General features: G+C 34.4%; 1 protein-coding gene across 11 annotated transcripts in view; it reads left to right on the forward strand.

Moving 5' to 3' along the window:
* The window catches only part of KTN1 (kinectin 1), a 112,859-nt gene that overhangs the window by 64,704 nt on the left and 35,620 nt on the right, over positions 1–12,535 (forward strand). For all 11 annotated transcript variants that reach the window (XM_036260633.1, XM_036260680.1, XM_036260715.1 and 8 more), the window contains exons 20-30: positions 126–216; positions 1,230–1,298; positions 1,925–1,962; positions 2,917–3,007; positions 3,152–3,220; positions 4,364–4,401; positions 5,334–5,424; positions 5,505–5,576; positions 6,750–6,787; positions 9,866–9,956; positions 11,710–11,766. In XM_036260633.1, coding sequence (XP_036116526.1) covers positions 126–216; positions 1,230–1,298; positions 1,925–1,962; positions 2,917–3,007; positions 3,152–3,220; positions 4,364–4,401; positions 5,334–5,424; positions 5,505–5,576; positions 6,750–6,787; positions 9,866–9,956; positions 11,710–11,766 — 745 coding nt within the window. The remainder of the gene's footprint in view (positions 1–125; positions 217–1,229; positions 1,299–1,924; positions 1,963–2,916; positions 3,008–3,151; positions 3,221–4,363; positions 4,402–5,333; positions 5,425–5,504; positions 5,577–6,749; positions 6,788–9,865; positions 9,957–11,709; positions 11,767–12,535) is intronic.

The following is a 12,535-nucleotide window of genomic DNA, read 5'->3' on the forward strand; positions in this document are numbered from 1 at the left end:
TTTTACTTACTGGTAAAGAAGAATTACCCTTAGACCAGGAGATAATCCATGTAAAATATTTAGGAATGATATCATTCATTTACTTTAAAACATAGTTCATACATGTTTTAAATTTATAATTTTAGCATTCAAGAGAAAGAAGAGAAGTTGAAGACAGTGGAAGAATTACTTGAAACTGGACTTATTCAGGTGGCCACTAAAGAAGAGGAACTGAATGTAAAGCACATTTATCTATTTATTTATTTATTTATTTATTTATTCATTCATTCATTCATTCATTCATTCATTCATTCATTGATTTTTTGTTAATCCTCACCCAAGGATATTTTTTCTATTATAGATAGAGTGGAAGGAAGATGGAGGGAGGGAGGGATGGACAGAGAGAGAGAGAGAGAGAGAAACATCAGTGTGAAAGAGGCACATCCACTGGTTGCCTCCTTCATAACCCCAACTGGGGCCAGGGTTCAAACCTGCAACCCAGGTACATGCCCTTGACCGGAAATCGAATCCTTGATCCTTTTGGTCCAGGGGCCAATGCTCTAACCATAGAGCCAAACCAGCCAGAGTGGTAAAGCACTTTTAGATTTATTTTCCTTGTGGTTATTCAGTGAAAGGGTTTCACTGTAATTTGTATAAGATTTTTCTGATAACTTTTAAACTGCATGTGAGTTACCCATATTTTATGACATATGATTTTTTTCATTAAATTTAAAATTTTATTAGAAACATAAAATGTATTGTTGATTATAGCATTTACTACCTTAATGAAGTGCATACTGTTGTTATGGTTTGTAAAATATGCTTCCCCACCTCCACCCATGCTCAAATTATAACTACCAGACTTCATAAATTCATGAAATAGTATTGGAGGCCAGAGAAAGGAGAGACTGCAGTTCCATTTTATGATTATCATTAACTACCTTGAGTAGGATAGATAGGGTTGCTGGAGGAAGTAACTTAAGATGTTTTTGAGTTTAGGGTGACAAGTGGTTATGTCATGTAGTTGTGTAGTTGTGGAAACAGAAATAATCCTGGGGATAATTGCATTAAAATCTATTTGGCTAGCTCTAGAAGTTATAGATTGTAGACATATGAAAAAAGTGAGATTTCTGGGCCTTCCAGAGAAAAAGAATCAGCTAAAGAAAAGTGAGAAGCTAGTTTATTTTGAAGCTAGCTATTTCCCCTCCCCCCAAATAAAAGTATGTTCTCTTTATGTGTCTTTGAAAAAGGCAATAAGAACAGAAAATTCATCTTTGACGAAAGAAGTTCAAGACTTAAAGGCTAAACATAATGATCAGGTAATGTATTTAGCAGATACTGCAACCATTTTCTTTTAAACAATGGACAAACTTGTTACATTTAAACATAGCAAGTCTGTTGTTTGTCTCTTCCTCTCTTCTCCAAAGTTGAATTTGTCAATTATAGTTTTAATCTGTGAATGATAAGTGACTTGATTATCAGCAGTAGAGGATGCTGTAGAGGATGCTGACTGTATCCCAAGTAGTAGGTAGAGTACTCTAGATAGGGGAGGGACATTGCTTTTTATGACAGTGAAAGAAGGTTTGAGTATACAAATAGAAAGTGAGACTATAAATAATAGTAGAAGGGATTACGTGAAATTAGGTAATTTTTAGTTGTATTTTCTCTTTATCTGGTTAGAATGATTAGTTCAATAATTTTAACATTTATGTGTTGATTTTTCTTTTGGCCTACATTTATGATAATAAGTAACCTTAAACCTGCTTACTTTGAAAGTGCTTTTCATTTTTATAATTATGACATTAAGATCTAAAAAAATAATTACTGGGTTTACTTTTCCCATTTGTATTTTGGTGTAGTAGAAAATTTAAGGATAACATACTTTTCTATTTTTGACCCATTTATTTTGAGCAAATTACTAACTAGGATGCTTTCCTATTTCCAGGTTTCTTTTGCATCTCTAGTTGAAGAACTTAAAAAAGTGTAAGTGGTGACATGATTAAACTTGTCTTCTTTTGGTCCATTTGCTTAGTGCTGATAAATCTTGTTTTATTGTGCAATTGAGATAGTGATGTATGTTAGTTTAACTTTCACTCTATAATTTGTCATTGATTGAATAAGCTGTGATTTCCCCAGTACAATTGATTGTTAAAAATGTATTTCCATGCCCTGGCCTGTTTGGCTTAGTGGTTAGAGCATTGGCCCGTGGTCCAGAGAGACCTTGGTTCGGTTCCTGCTAAGGGCACATACCTCAGTTGCAGTTTGTCCCAGGCCTGGTTGGGGGTATGTGGGAGGCAGCCACTAGATGTGTCCCTTTCATGTCAATGTTTCTCTCTCTCTCTCTCTCACCCTCCCTCCCTCCCTCCCTCCCTCCCTCCCACTCTATCTGAACAAAAATGGAAAAATGTCCTCTGGTGAGGATAAAAAAAAAAATGCAGTTCCATAATTGATTCCATTTATTTTCTTAACCTATAGCATTGAATTGGTAATTTTCTGTTTCTGTGGTAGGAACTATTATAGAATAGGTTTTATTGGATGGCAAAATAAGTTTCTTGCTTGTATCCTCTTTATGAGATGTCTATAAAGTTTGATGCCATAATTGTGTATAAGTTCTGTCACTGCTTTTGCAGCCCTAGAAGCCAATATTGTTGCGAGGAGCTTGATTCTCCCTACTGTTCTTCAGGGTACAACTTTTATATTCTCTGTGTCCTTTTGAAGCATGTCACTAGCTTCTCCTCGTGTGCATAGGATTCAGCCATCTGATAGTTTACTGATTATTTCTCATTTAGAAAAAGCTTTAAGTATTATTTCCCCTTCTGTCTGATATGTTGCTATTTTACGTAAAATGGGGAGAGTTCATTTGGTGAGCTTATTTGGTGCTGTTCTTAATTGGTGATGATTTCTGTTCAAGTTTAATATTATGTTTCTTTATCTAAGAATCCATGAAAAAGATGGAAAGATCAAGTCTGTGGAAGAGCTTCTGGAAGCTGAACTTCTCAAAGTTACTAATAAGGAGAAAACTATTCAGGTATTAGGAGAGAGAAAACTGTTTTTTTTTTTGTTTATCAACTGTAGTGAGTACCATTTAATTCATGTGTTTGTCTGTACATTGCATTTTATGTCAATTTCTGTGTTTCCATTGTCCAATCTTGTCTGTTTTGTCATTGTCAAGGATTTGAAACAGGAAATAGAGGCTCTAAAAGAAGAAATAGGAAATACCCAGCTTGAAAAGGCTCAACAGGTAAAAATCCCAGAGCCATAGCATGACAGATTTGTTAGTGTATGTGTATTTATGAGCTACTTGGTTTTTTCTTGTTACTTGGAAACAAACGTTTAGTAGTGTGATGTAAGTATATTGGGTCATGTGCTTTTTATTTTTTTGCCTGATTTGAGAAAGCATTCTTGATCTTTTAATCGATATGTCTTTGAATTGTTGAAGATTGTTTTTTATTTTATTAATTTATTTATTGAAAATTCTTTTAAAAGATGTTTTCTGTATTAATGTTTCATTTTAGTTTGCCAATTTAAGACACAAAACACTGTGGTAAATCTTTTAACTTTTTTCTTAACTGCATGGACTGTAATATTTTGTTATAGAATATGTATTGCTCAACTTTTGCCTTTAGAACAAAGTACAGATTTCATATTTCAGGGGTAGAAATCGTTACTGGAAATAGATGAGTTTTGGTGAATTTAATCTGATTAGGCTTCACTGAAAAAATGGTAGATTGCATGGAAGAGATAATTCATTCATCCATCCAGTGGATTCATTCAACACTATTTTTTGAGTTCCTCCTACTTGTCAAAGCAGTATGTTAGTAATTGAAGATGATGTGTTGAACAAAATGGGGTATGATGAAAAGATAAAACTCCTCTAAATATAGATTGAGAGATCAGGAAAGTTTCCTCCTGAGGAATTGACATGTAAGCAAACATCTGAAGGGACTATGGGGTATGAAAGGTATTATTGAACTGTGCATAATAAGAAAATGAGATTAAAGGACACTGTAGAATGCTACTGAGTAGCTGGCCTTGAAGACGGGGAAAGAAGAGCTCTGATATGGTAGGGAGGGATGTGGACAGTTTAATGTTTTAATTTTCACAATTACAGAAGTATCACATTATTTAGACTTATTTATTATTCATAACTATATTCCTTGCCACTACCTGTCCTCCTACCTTATACTTTTACTTAGTTATTCTTACTGTGTCATCAAATCAAGAGATGATAAAATCAAATGCATCTCATTTTGGCATGAATAATTCAGCTAGGATCTTTGTAATTTGGAATGTATCTATTTTAAAGTTTGTCATAAAGTTTTTAATAAGGTAACTTGAAAGGATTATGAATGCTTTTTCTCTGCTTTTTTCTTTGTTATTTCAGCTGTCTATCACTTCTCAAGTTCAGGAGCTTCAGAACTTGTACGTACCATTTCTTTTATTTCCCTTTAATATTTCTTTTCAACAACTTAAATAACAAAAACCATAGCTTCTTTTTATTTGATTTCAAGTAATATTTTAGGGAATATCAAATTATTCCTCATAAAGGCCTTAAGGTCTTAAGCTTTCATTAGGATTTAACCTATAGGCTTTTTAAATTGGAATAGGGATAGAGTGGTGAGTTTTCTCTTTCATGATTTATAATCTGAATATGACCTTAAATTAAGGTGATGCTCTGCTCATTTCATAGCCACAGTGAAACTGGCCATATATTTCATACCCAAACCAGTTGTAATAAACCATCTAAATTTGTTGGTATTGACTTAAACAGTATGATATGGAGTGAGAGTATAGCTACCCTAATTTATCCAATATCTGGATTTGTTTTTGTTTTAATCCTCACTAGGAATATTTTTCCATTGATTTATAGATAGAGTGGAAGGGAGGGAGAGTGGGAGGGAGGGAAAGTGAGAGAGTGAGAGAGAGAGAGAAAGAGAGAGAAACATTGAAGTGAGAGAGACACATTGATTGGTTGCCTACCTCCCGACCCTGTCCAGGGCTGGGGATTGAACCTGCAACCCAGGTACATGCCCTTGACTGGCAATCAAACCTGAAACCCTTCAATCCATGGGCCGACACTCTAACCACTGAGCCAAACCAGGCAGGGCCAGTATCTGGATCTTCAGAGATAGATGAATTTAACCATCCTATGCTTTTTTTCTTGATTTACTCATTCTATGCTTTTTTAATCTCCAAAATTTTATATACCTTTATACTTAAAATATTTAATTTTTAATTTATTTAAATTAGTTTGGGCTGTAAATACAACCTAAAATACACTTTTCCATTCTCCATTATTTTTGCCTTGTATAGTCATGTAACATTTTCATTGATAGTTCTTAATTTATACCCAGATTAAAAGGAAAGGAGGAACAGATGAATACCATGAAGACTGTTTTAGAAGAGAATGAGAAAGATCTAGCCAATAGAGGGAAATGGTTACAGGTGAGAAGATAAAGACAAAGTAAACACCTTTTTTTTTTAATACTTACAAATCAATTCAATTCACACCTATTCTTTTTCAGGATCTTCAGGAAGAAAATCAGTCTTTGAAAGCTCATGTTCAGGAGGAGGTAGCACAACATAACTTGAAAGAGGTATAAACAGATTATCAGCATATTACAAAAAATAAGAATTTTTTTTTTTTACTACATTAGAAAGCAAAGAAGGTATTATGTTCTTTGAGTTTCTTTGCTTTAAAAATTATTGTTGTAAAACTCATAGACACAGACAACAATATGGTAGTTACCAGAGGGAAAGCTGAGGTGGGAGTCGTAAAGGGTAAAGGGGTCAAATATATGGTGACGGAAGAAGTTTGACTTTGGATAGTGGGGGCACACAATACAATATACAGATCATGTAACACAGGAATGTACACTTAAAACCTGTATGACCTTGTTAACCAACGTTGCCCCAGTAAATTTAATTTTTACAAAATTGGTAGGCTTTATGACATTACTAATGTGAAATCAGAATGTTATTTAATTCAATATTGATTAATAAAGATGTGTTTTTAACCCTTAAACAAAAATTATTATTGTACCATAGTTTTGTTGCTGATAAAATAAGTTAACTTTTATCTCTGTCAAGTCTGTTACTGCCTGATTTGTCAACCTAAGCCTAAAAGGAATTTCTATCCTTACATTTTTAGATGGACTCTTAAGCTCATCCTTGAGTGTTTGTTTAATTGGTATATTAATCTAATCCTTTAAAGAAATGGGTATTAAAAATTATGTTAGAACTTTGTAATTTTTTTTTTTTAATCCTCACTCAAGGACATTTTTACATTTATCTTCAGATAGAGGGGGAGGGAGAGAGGGAGGAAGAGAGAGAGAGAAACATCGATGTGAGAGAGACACATTGAGTGGTTGCCACCCACATGACCCCAACCGGGGCCAGGGACAAACTGCAACCAAGGTACATGCCCTTAGCGGCAGCTGAACCCGGCCTCTCTGGTCTGCGGGCCGATGTTCTAACCACTGAACAAAACCGGCCAGCGCAGAACTTTGTAATTTTTAATTATATTTTCTGTAAACAAAACTACTCTAAAAATCTGTTAATTGAAAAAAAATGAAAAAGCAAAACCTAAGGGGAAAAAAGAAAACAATTAGGTTAAAGAAAATTAATTCTTTGTTTTATAAATGGCCCAATCTCAGATTTACTGCATATAATTGTTTTTATTATATTGGTGAGGTATTCCATATATATACGTATGTCATTGTGCCTGGTCTTTTTGATGTTAGAATTAAAAATGTGGATCTGTTTCTTAGGCATGTTCTGCATCACGACTTGAAGAACTTGAGACTGTGTAAGTGTACTTTTAGCCAACACTTTAAAGAAAAAGTTCTCATTTTTCAGAATGTGCTTGACTATTATAATGAGTTTCTTCTAAGTCATTAACTTTCTTATTAAGTAGGAATTGTAGTTCAGAGGCAAATAAGTAAAGTCTTTGTTTGGTATAATAAAACATGGGCCCTTTAAATACTTTTGGATACCTGGAGACTTTCCAAACCCTTCAAATTCCTATTTAATATAGACTGGCTCTCAGTAAATTTTTTAAAAACAAAGTATGCAATTATTATAAAGAGAGGTCAGAATTATTTCAAATTAAAATTATTTTATTATTTGAAAGAGTAATATATTTCAACTAACCAGATGATAATGTTAACCATAATCTTGCTAATGAATATTGACTCTTTCTATAAAAGCAACTTGCTTATTGGGGAAAATTTTATCTGTTGTCATGTCAGTTATGTTGTGCAGAGAAGTAAAAATATTGAATCCGATTTGCATAGGAGGTATCAGTCTTTGTAGCTGTTTATCTTAGAAAATTTTTTATCCTATAAAGTCTCTTCTCTTAAACTAAATCAGTTAACAATGGTGAGAAGAGTATCAGAACTTTATTTTTTTGGTCCCCTATGGAATTTCCTTTAAGAGATTTTGCTTTGATGTGATGTCCCCAGTCTTTATTGATGTTTAAGAAGTCGCCTAATAATCTCTGTCTTTAAAAGTAAGATATTGAGGATATTAGGTCATTGTCTTCAGGAAAACAAAGGTACTATTTGTATTCCTGGCACTAAGATTGCTCATCTATAGAACTAATTGTTTATCTTGAGGGTATTGTGCAACTCTAGGTGCTTTTGTCACATTTGCTAATAGAAAGATTAGAGACACACTTGTTGCCTATTTGTAGTAGGTATGTAGGTCATTAAAGTATGTGATTTTCTATTTATTTTTGCCTTACATTTAAAAATTAAAAAAAAAATTAATAGAGTATTTTTTAGGAGGAACACTTTTAGATTTACATAAAAAATTGAGAGAAAAGTTGAGGCTTCCAATATACTGTTCTCCCCCATATCCCTTATTACATCTTGTATTAGTGTGCTACATTTGTTATAATTGATGAACCAATATTGATATATTGTTATTAACTAAGTTAATAGTTTCCATTAGGGTTTATTCTTTCTCTTGTACATTCTGTGGTTAAAAATGTATAATAACATGTATGCATCATTACAGTATCATAAAAAATAGTTTAGCACTCCACCTATACCTCCCTCCCTCCCCACCTCCCCACCCCCTAATTCTTGTTAACCACTGATCTTTTTACTGTCTCCATAATTTCACCTTTTCCAGAAATGTCATATAATTTGCATCATGCAATATGTAGTTTTTTTTTTTAGATTGGCTTGTTTCACTTAGTAATATGTATTTAGGACTTGCTATTTCTTTTCAGTTTTTAATCTTACTCTTTGAGTATGTTCTTTTGTCATTTTTCAGATAGACCTATATAAACATGTTGAAATTCTCTATTAAGGTGGGATAAAAAAACCCCACAACATTCAACTCAGCAACTATTTGAAAGTCTATTATTGTGCCTTCTAGCACTAGGAATACTGAAATGGCTAAAATGGGTTTCTGCCTTGAGGAAATACATAGTTAAATAGATCATTTAATAGTGATAAATGTTATGCTAGAGAAATCTTTGTTTAGGATGACAAAGGCAGTTGGGATTCACTTGGACTATATATAGTAATGTTACTGGACAGCCCCCCTAAGTCAGAGGAGGGTGCCTCTCCCCTCCTTGGCTCTTGTCAATCTTGAAAGAAAGGTTTCACAGCAGCATTGAAGCAAAGCAAGCAAATTTACTAAGAATACACTAGACATAAAGCTCAAGTGGGCAACTTAGCTAGTCTGAGCATGCACCTGTTGGGGGTTCAAGGGGATTTATACTCTGTCCCCATATAGGTTTCAAAATTTCCCTGCTTGATATCTTACATTCCTTGGGTCATAAAGTCCCATTTCCCTTAGCCTAGTCCTGGAAAAGGTACAGCTGGGAACTTAGCAGAGCTAGAAGCAGGGCCAGTGTCCAGAGTTTTCATTCTATGGTGGAACTGAGTCCAGCGTAGCATCAGGCTAATCACAATCTATTAGTCCATTGTGTGGTTGAATGTAGGGGAGCATGCCCCCTGCAACAGGAAAGCCAGAAGTGCAAGAGGGCCAAGAGCCAAGAGAGGGAACTTCTTTTGTTGAGGAGCTTGTGTATCTCAGATTCCATGCCCTTGTGGAGGCCACGCCCATTCTGGCCAATTACCTGTTTCCAGGTGTGGTTGACGGGTAAGCATCTTTCCACATCACCCAGACCTTAACTAGGCATGCATCTAAACTGCCTTTATCCAGTCCCTTCCCTCACTGATCTGCAGGGAACAGACCTGGAGGAGTGCTGCAGCTTCCTGGCAAAGCTGTATAAATGGCATGCCTATATTATCTAGTCTCCCCTCTACTCCTTTCCTGTTATTTAATAATCAGGTTGTTATAATGGTATCAGTTAGGGAGGAGAGGTATAAACCATTTGCTCTCAAATGTCCTTGGTTGGGGAAGATAACGTCCTGTGATTCACAAGCTGGCTACAAGCCGCCCAAACTGACCTTGTTTAATTTTCTTGTCTCAGTTTCCCTATTCTACTTGTCCAGGAATTCTCCTAGCTTCTTACTATCCTGCCACATTAAGACATAGCTATGTTGGATTAGGGAGAATCGGGATAAATTATAGGTACCATCTTTTCAGTATAAAGGGTTGGGAGTAAAGTTTTACAGTCAACTAATTATGGCTTTTATTTTAGATGTTCCTCCTACATAAAGCCATACTTGCCTAAGAACTGTTAAGCATGAAATAAATTGTACCAGTGTTAGGATGTACTTGACTTTGAGTTGAATAATTCTGGAAATAATTGTCTTTTAAAACAAATTTATAAGTTGGTGTAATATGGGAAGAAAGCTGATAGGTATTGTTTCTGCTTTCTTTTTTTATCTTACAGATGATATTGGAGTCTGGTTGTCCTTTTTTATGTGTATAACTAAATATAAGGTGTTTGTAAAAATTCTAGGTTGAAAGAAAAGGAAAATGAAATGAAGAGAGTGGAAAGTGTGCTAAAAGAGAGGGAGAGTGATATTTCTAGCAAAACAAAGCTGCTGCAGGTGAATATATTTACGTAAAGTTAATTATTGTGTGAATTATTGTCTTTGCATGTTTTTAAAACAATTTTAATTACTACAAATGAAAACAGAATACAGAATGACTTTCCCTCCCACCCAGTTACTGGGTCTCATTCCTCAAAGATGACTATCATTTGTTTGTATATCTTTTGAGAAGGTGCCTATGCGTGTGTGTGTATACTTAATTGTTTTTTATATTTAACTATACATATTTTTGTATTTTGCTCCCTCCCCTCATTTAATAATGTTTTTGAGATCTTTTCACATAAGCACTTTTTTTTATCTTTCACAGTATTTTGTTGTATGGTTGTATCATCCTAGATTATGGATACCTAGGTTATTTACAGTTGTGTTTCTTGTTACTGCAATTCTACGGTGAATATACTTGCACACACATTTTCAATACTTTTGCTAGTATATCTGTACCTAAAATTCTTGGAAGTGAAATTTGGGGTCAGAGGTTTATGTACAAATGTGTGTGTTTTTTTTTTCTTTCCGTTTTGAAGGGCTTAGTTCAAATAGAAAATCAGTATATCTTTACCTTTATGTAGTTAATATTGAAAGTATTTATAAGAACATTCATTTGAAGTGAAAGCAAATTTTAGATTCCTGCATTGTCTCTGATTACTCTTGTTCACATTTCATTCTCCAAGTGTTGGTTCTGTCACTGTTCCCTCCCCTTCCCAAGTAGATTCACTTTAAATTTGTTAGATAATGCTAAATCATCCTCCAAAAGTATGTTTTTCTGATTTACATTTCCACCAACTGAGGGCCATTTTCTTTTCATCTTCTCCAGCGCTGACAAAGATGAAAACATTTGGTGGTGTGCTTGGTAGATGTTCAGATTGTTTTAATTTGCATTTGATTGTGAGAGAAGTTAAGCATTCTTCCTTTGTATATGAATTGGCCTTAATTTTTCCCACATTTTGTCTCCATTTTTTTCCTTACTAATTTATAAGATACCTTTTAACATATAAGGGAAATTAGTCTTGTCATATGTGATTTGTTTTCTTAAGTTTTTCTTTTGACTTCATTTGTGTTTTTGCCCGTCTTTTGGAAGTGGAAAACTTTTATGTATTCCAATATAAGTAATTTTTTGAGTTTTAAGTTTTGAGATGAAATATCTCATGCTGTGATCATAAAAATAGGTTTATATGTTTCTAGTAATGCATTTATTTTTGTTTAGATGTTTTATTTACATGTGCTTTATTTGAGTAAGTTATGAGAATAACATTTCAAGTTAAAAAAAAAGGAAGGTTAGCCACATTATTAAACAATCCATGATTATTTTACTGCAGTAGTTCTGTCCCCCAGGGGACATTTAGCAATATCTGGAGACAGTTTTGGTTGCCACAGCTGGTGGAGGCCTGCTACTGTACCTAGTGGATGGAGACCATGGATACTGCTAGACATCCCACAGTATGTGGGACAGCCCCCCATGACAAAATAATAGCTAGCCCAGAATACCACTAGGATCTATCCTACTGGTTTGAAATGTCTCCTTATACTAGAAGTATTTGGGTCTGTTTCTGGATTCCATTTATTCCATTAAGACTTATTTCCAGGCTAGTACTAAATAATTTAAGTATTCTAATTTTAGAATTAGTGCTTATTGTACCCCTTTAAAGTAGTTACTGTTTTATAATTTTCCTGGCTTGTACGATACGTTTTTAAAGTTGGTACAGAAAATAAAAATCTCTGTCCAGGTATTGATGTTTTATTTTTGTTTAAATAGGAGGTGCAAGATGAAAACAAATTGTTTAAATCCCAAATTGAGCAGCTTAAGCAACAGGTAGGTACTATTAGTTGGCTTGCCATTTATTTACATGATGAAAAATTATATGCCCCATAATGGTCTCTAAAGTAGTCTTACCATTTTGCCTTTTTATTGAGAATAAAGTATGTTTTATTTTTATTTATAAGTGTTTATCAAATTTCCTGAAAAAGCAGTTTGCTATTCCATATCCAAGATAAAACTTATAATTTATAAAGTATACACAAATATTATTAATTTGTATTTTAGATCTGTTACTGAAACTGGACAACAGTGGGTCTGGGCAGCCTGTCACTACTTGCCAATTAAGCAGAGAAAGGTTGAATCATATATGAGTGTTTATTCCAATATTGCCAGCAGCCAGGTCATCCTGCAAAAAATCTGCTCTCCACTCCCTCCATAGCCTGTCATTTATGTTGGGTATTACATGGGGAAGTAGGCAAAAAGGAATATCAATGGGTAAAACAGTTATAGATTATAGTCATGGGGAAGTAATGGGAGCTGGGGAATGTGAGCTGCCTCCAGTGCACCGCTTCCAAGACTCCAAGGTTGTTAGTCTTTCCATGATGAGGGGAGGTCAGTTCTCTGGTAAGGAGAATGGACAGCATTCCCAAGGTAAACTCCTAGGGCGTACAGCTCCCAGCCAGGTCAGAATGGGCTTTCTTTAATCAGAACAAAGCAATCACGATTAACGGAGTAAGGATGTTCAGCATTTCTTTAACTATGGCTAGCACCCCATTATGATTAGTTCTCTATTATTCTATTATTCTCTCCTGTCTCTTTTATT

This window comes from Molossus molossus, unplaced genomic scaffold, assembly GCF_014108415.1.
Source record: "Molossus molossus isolate mMolMol1 unplaced genomic scaffold, mMolMol1.p scaffold_m16_p_1, whole genome shotgun sequence".
NCBI lineage: Eukaryota > Metazoa > Chordata > Mammalia > Chiroptera > Molossidae > Molossus > Molossus molossus.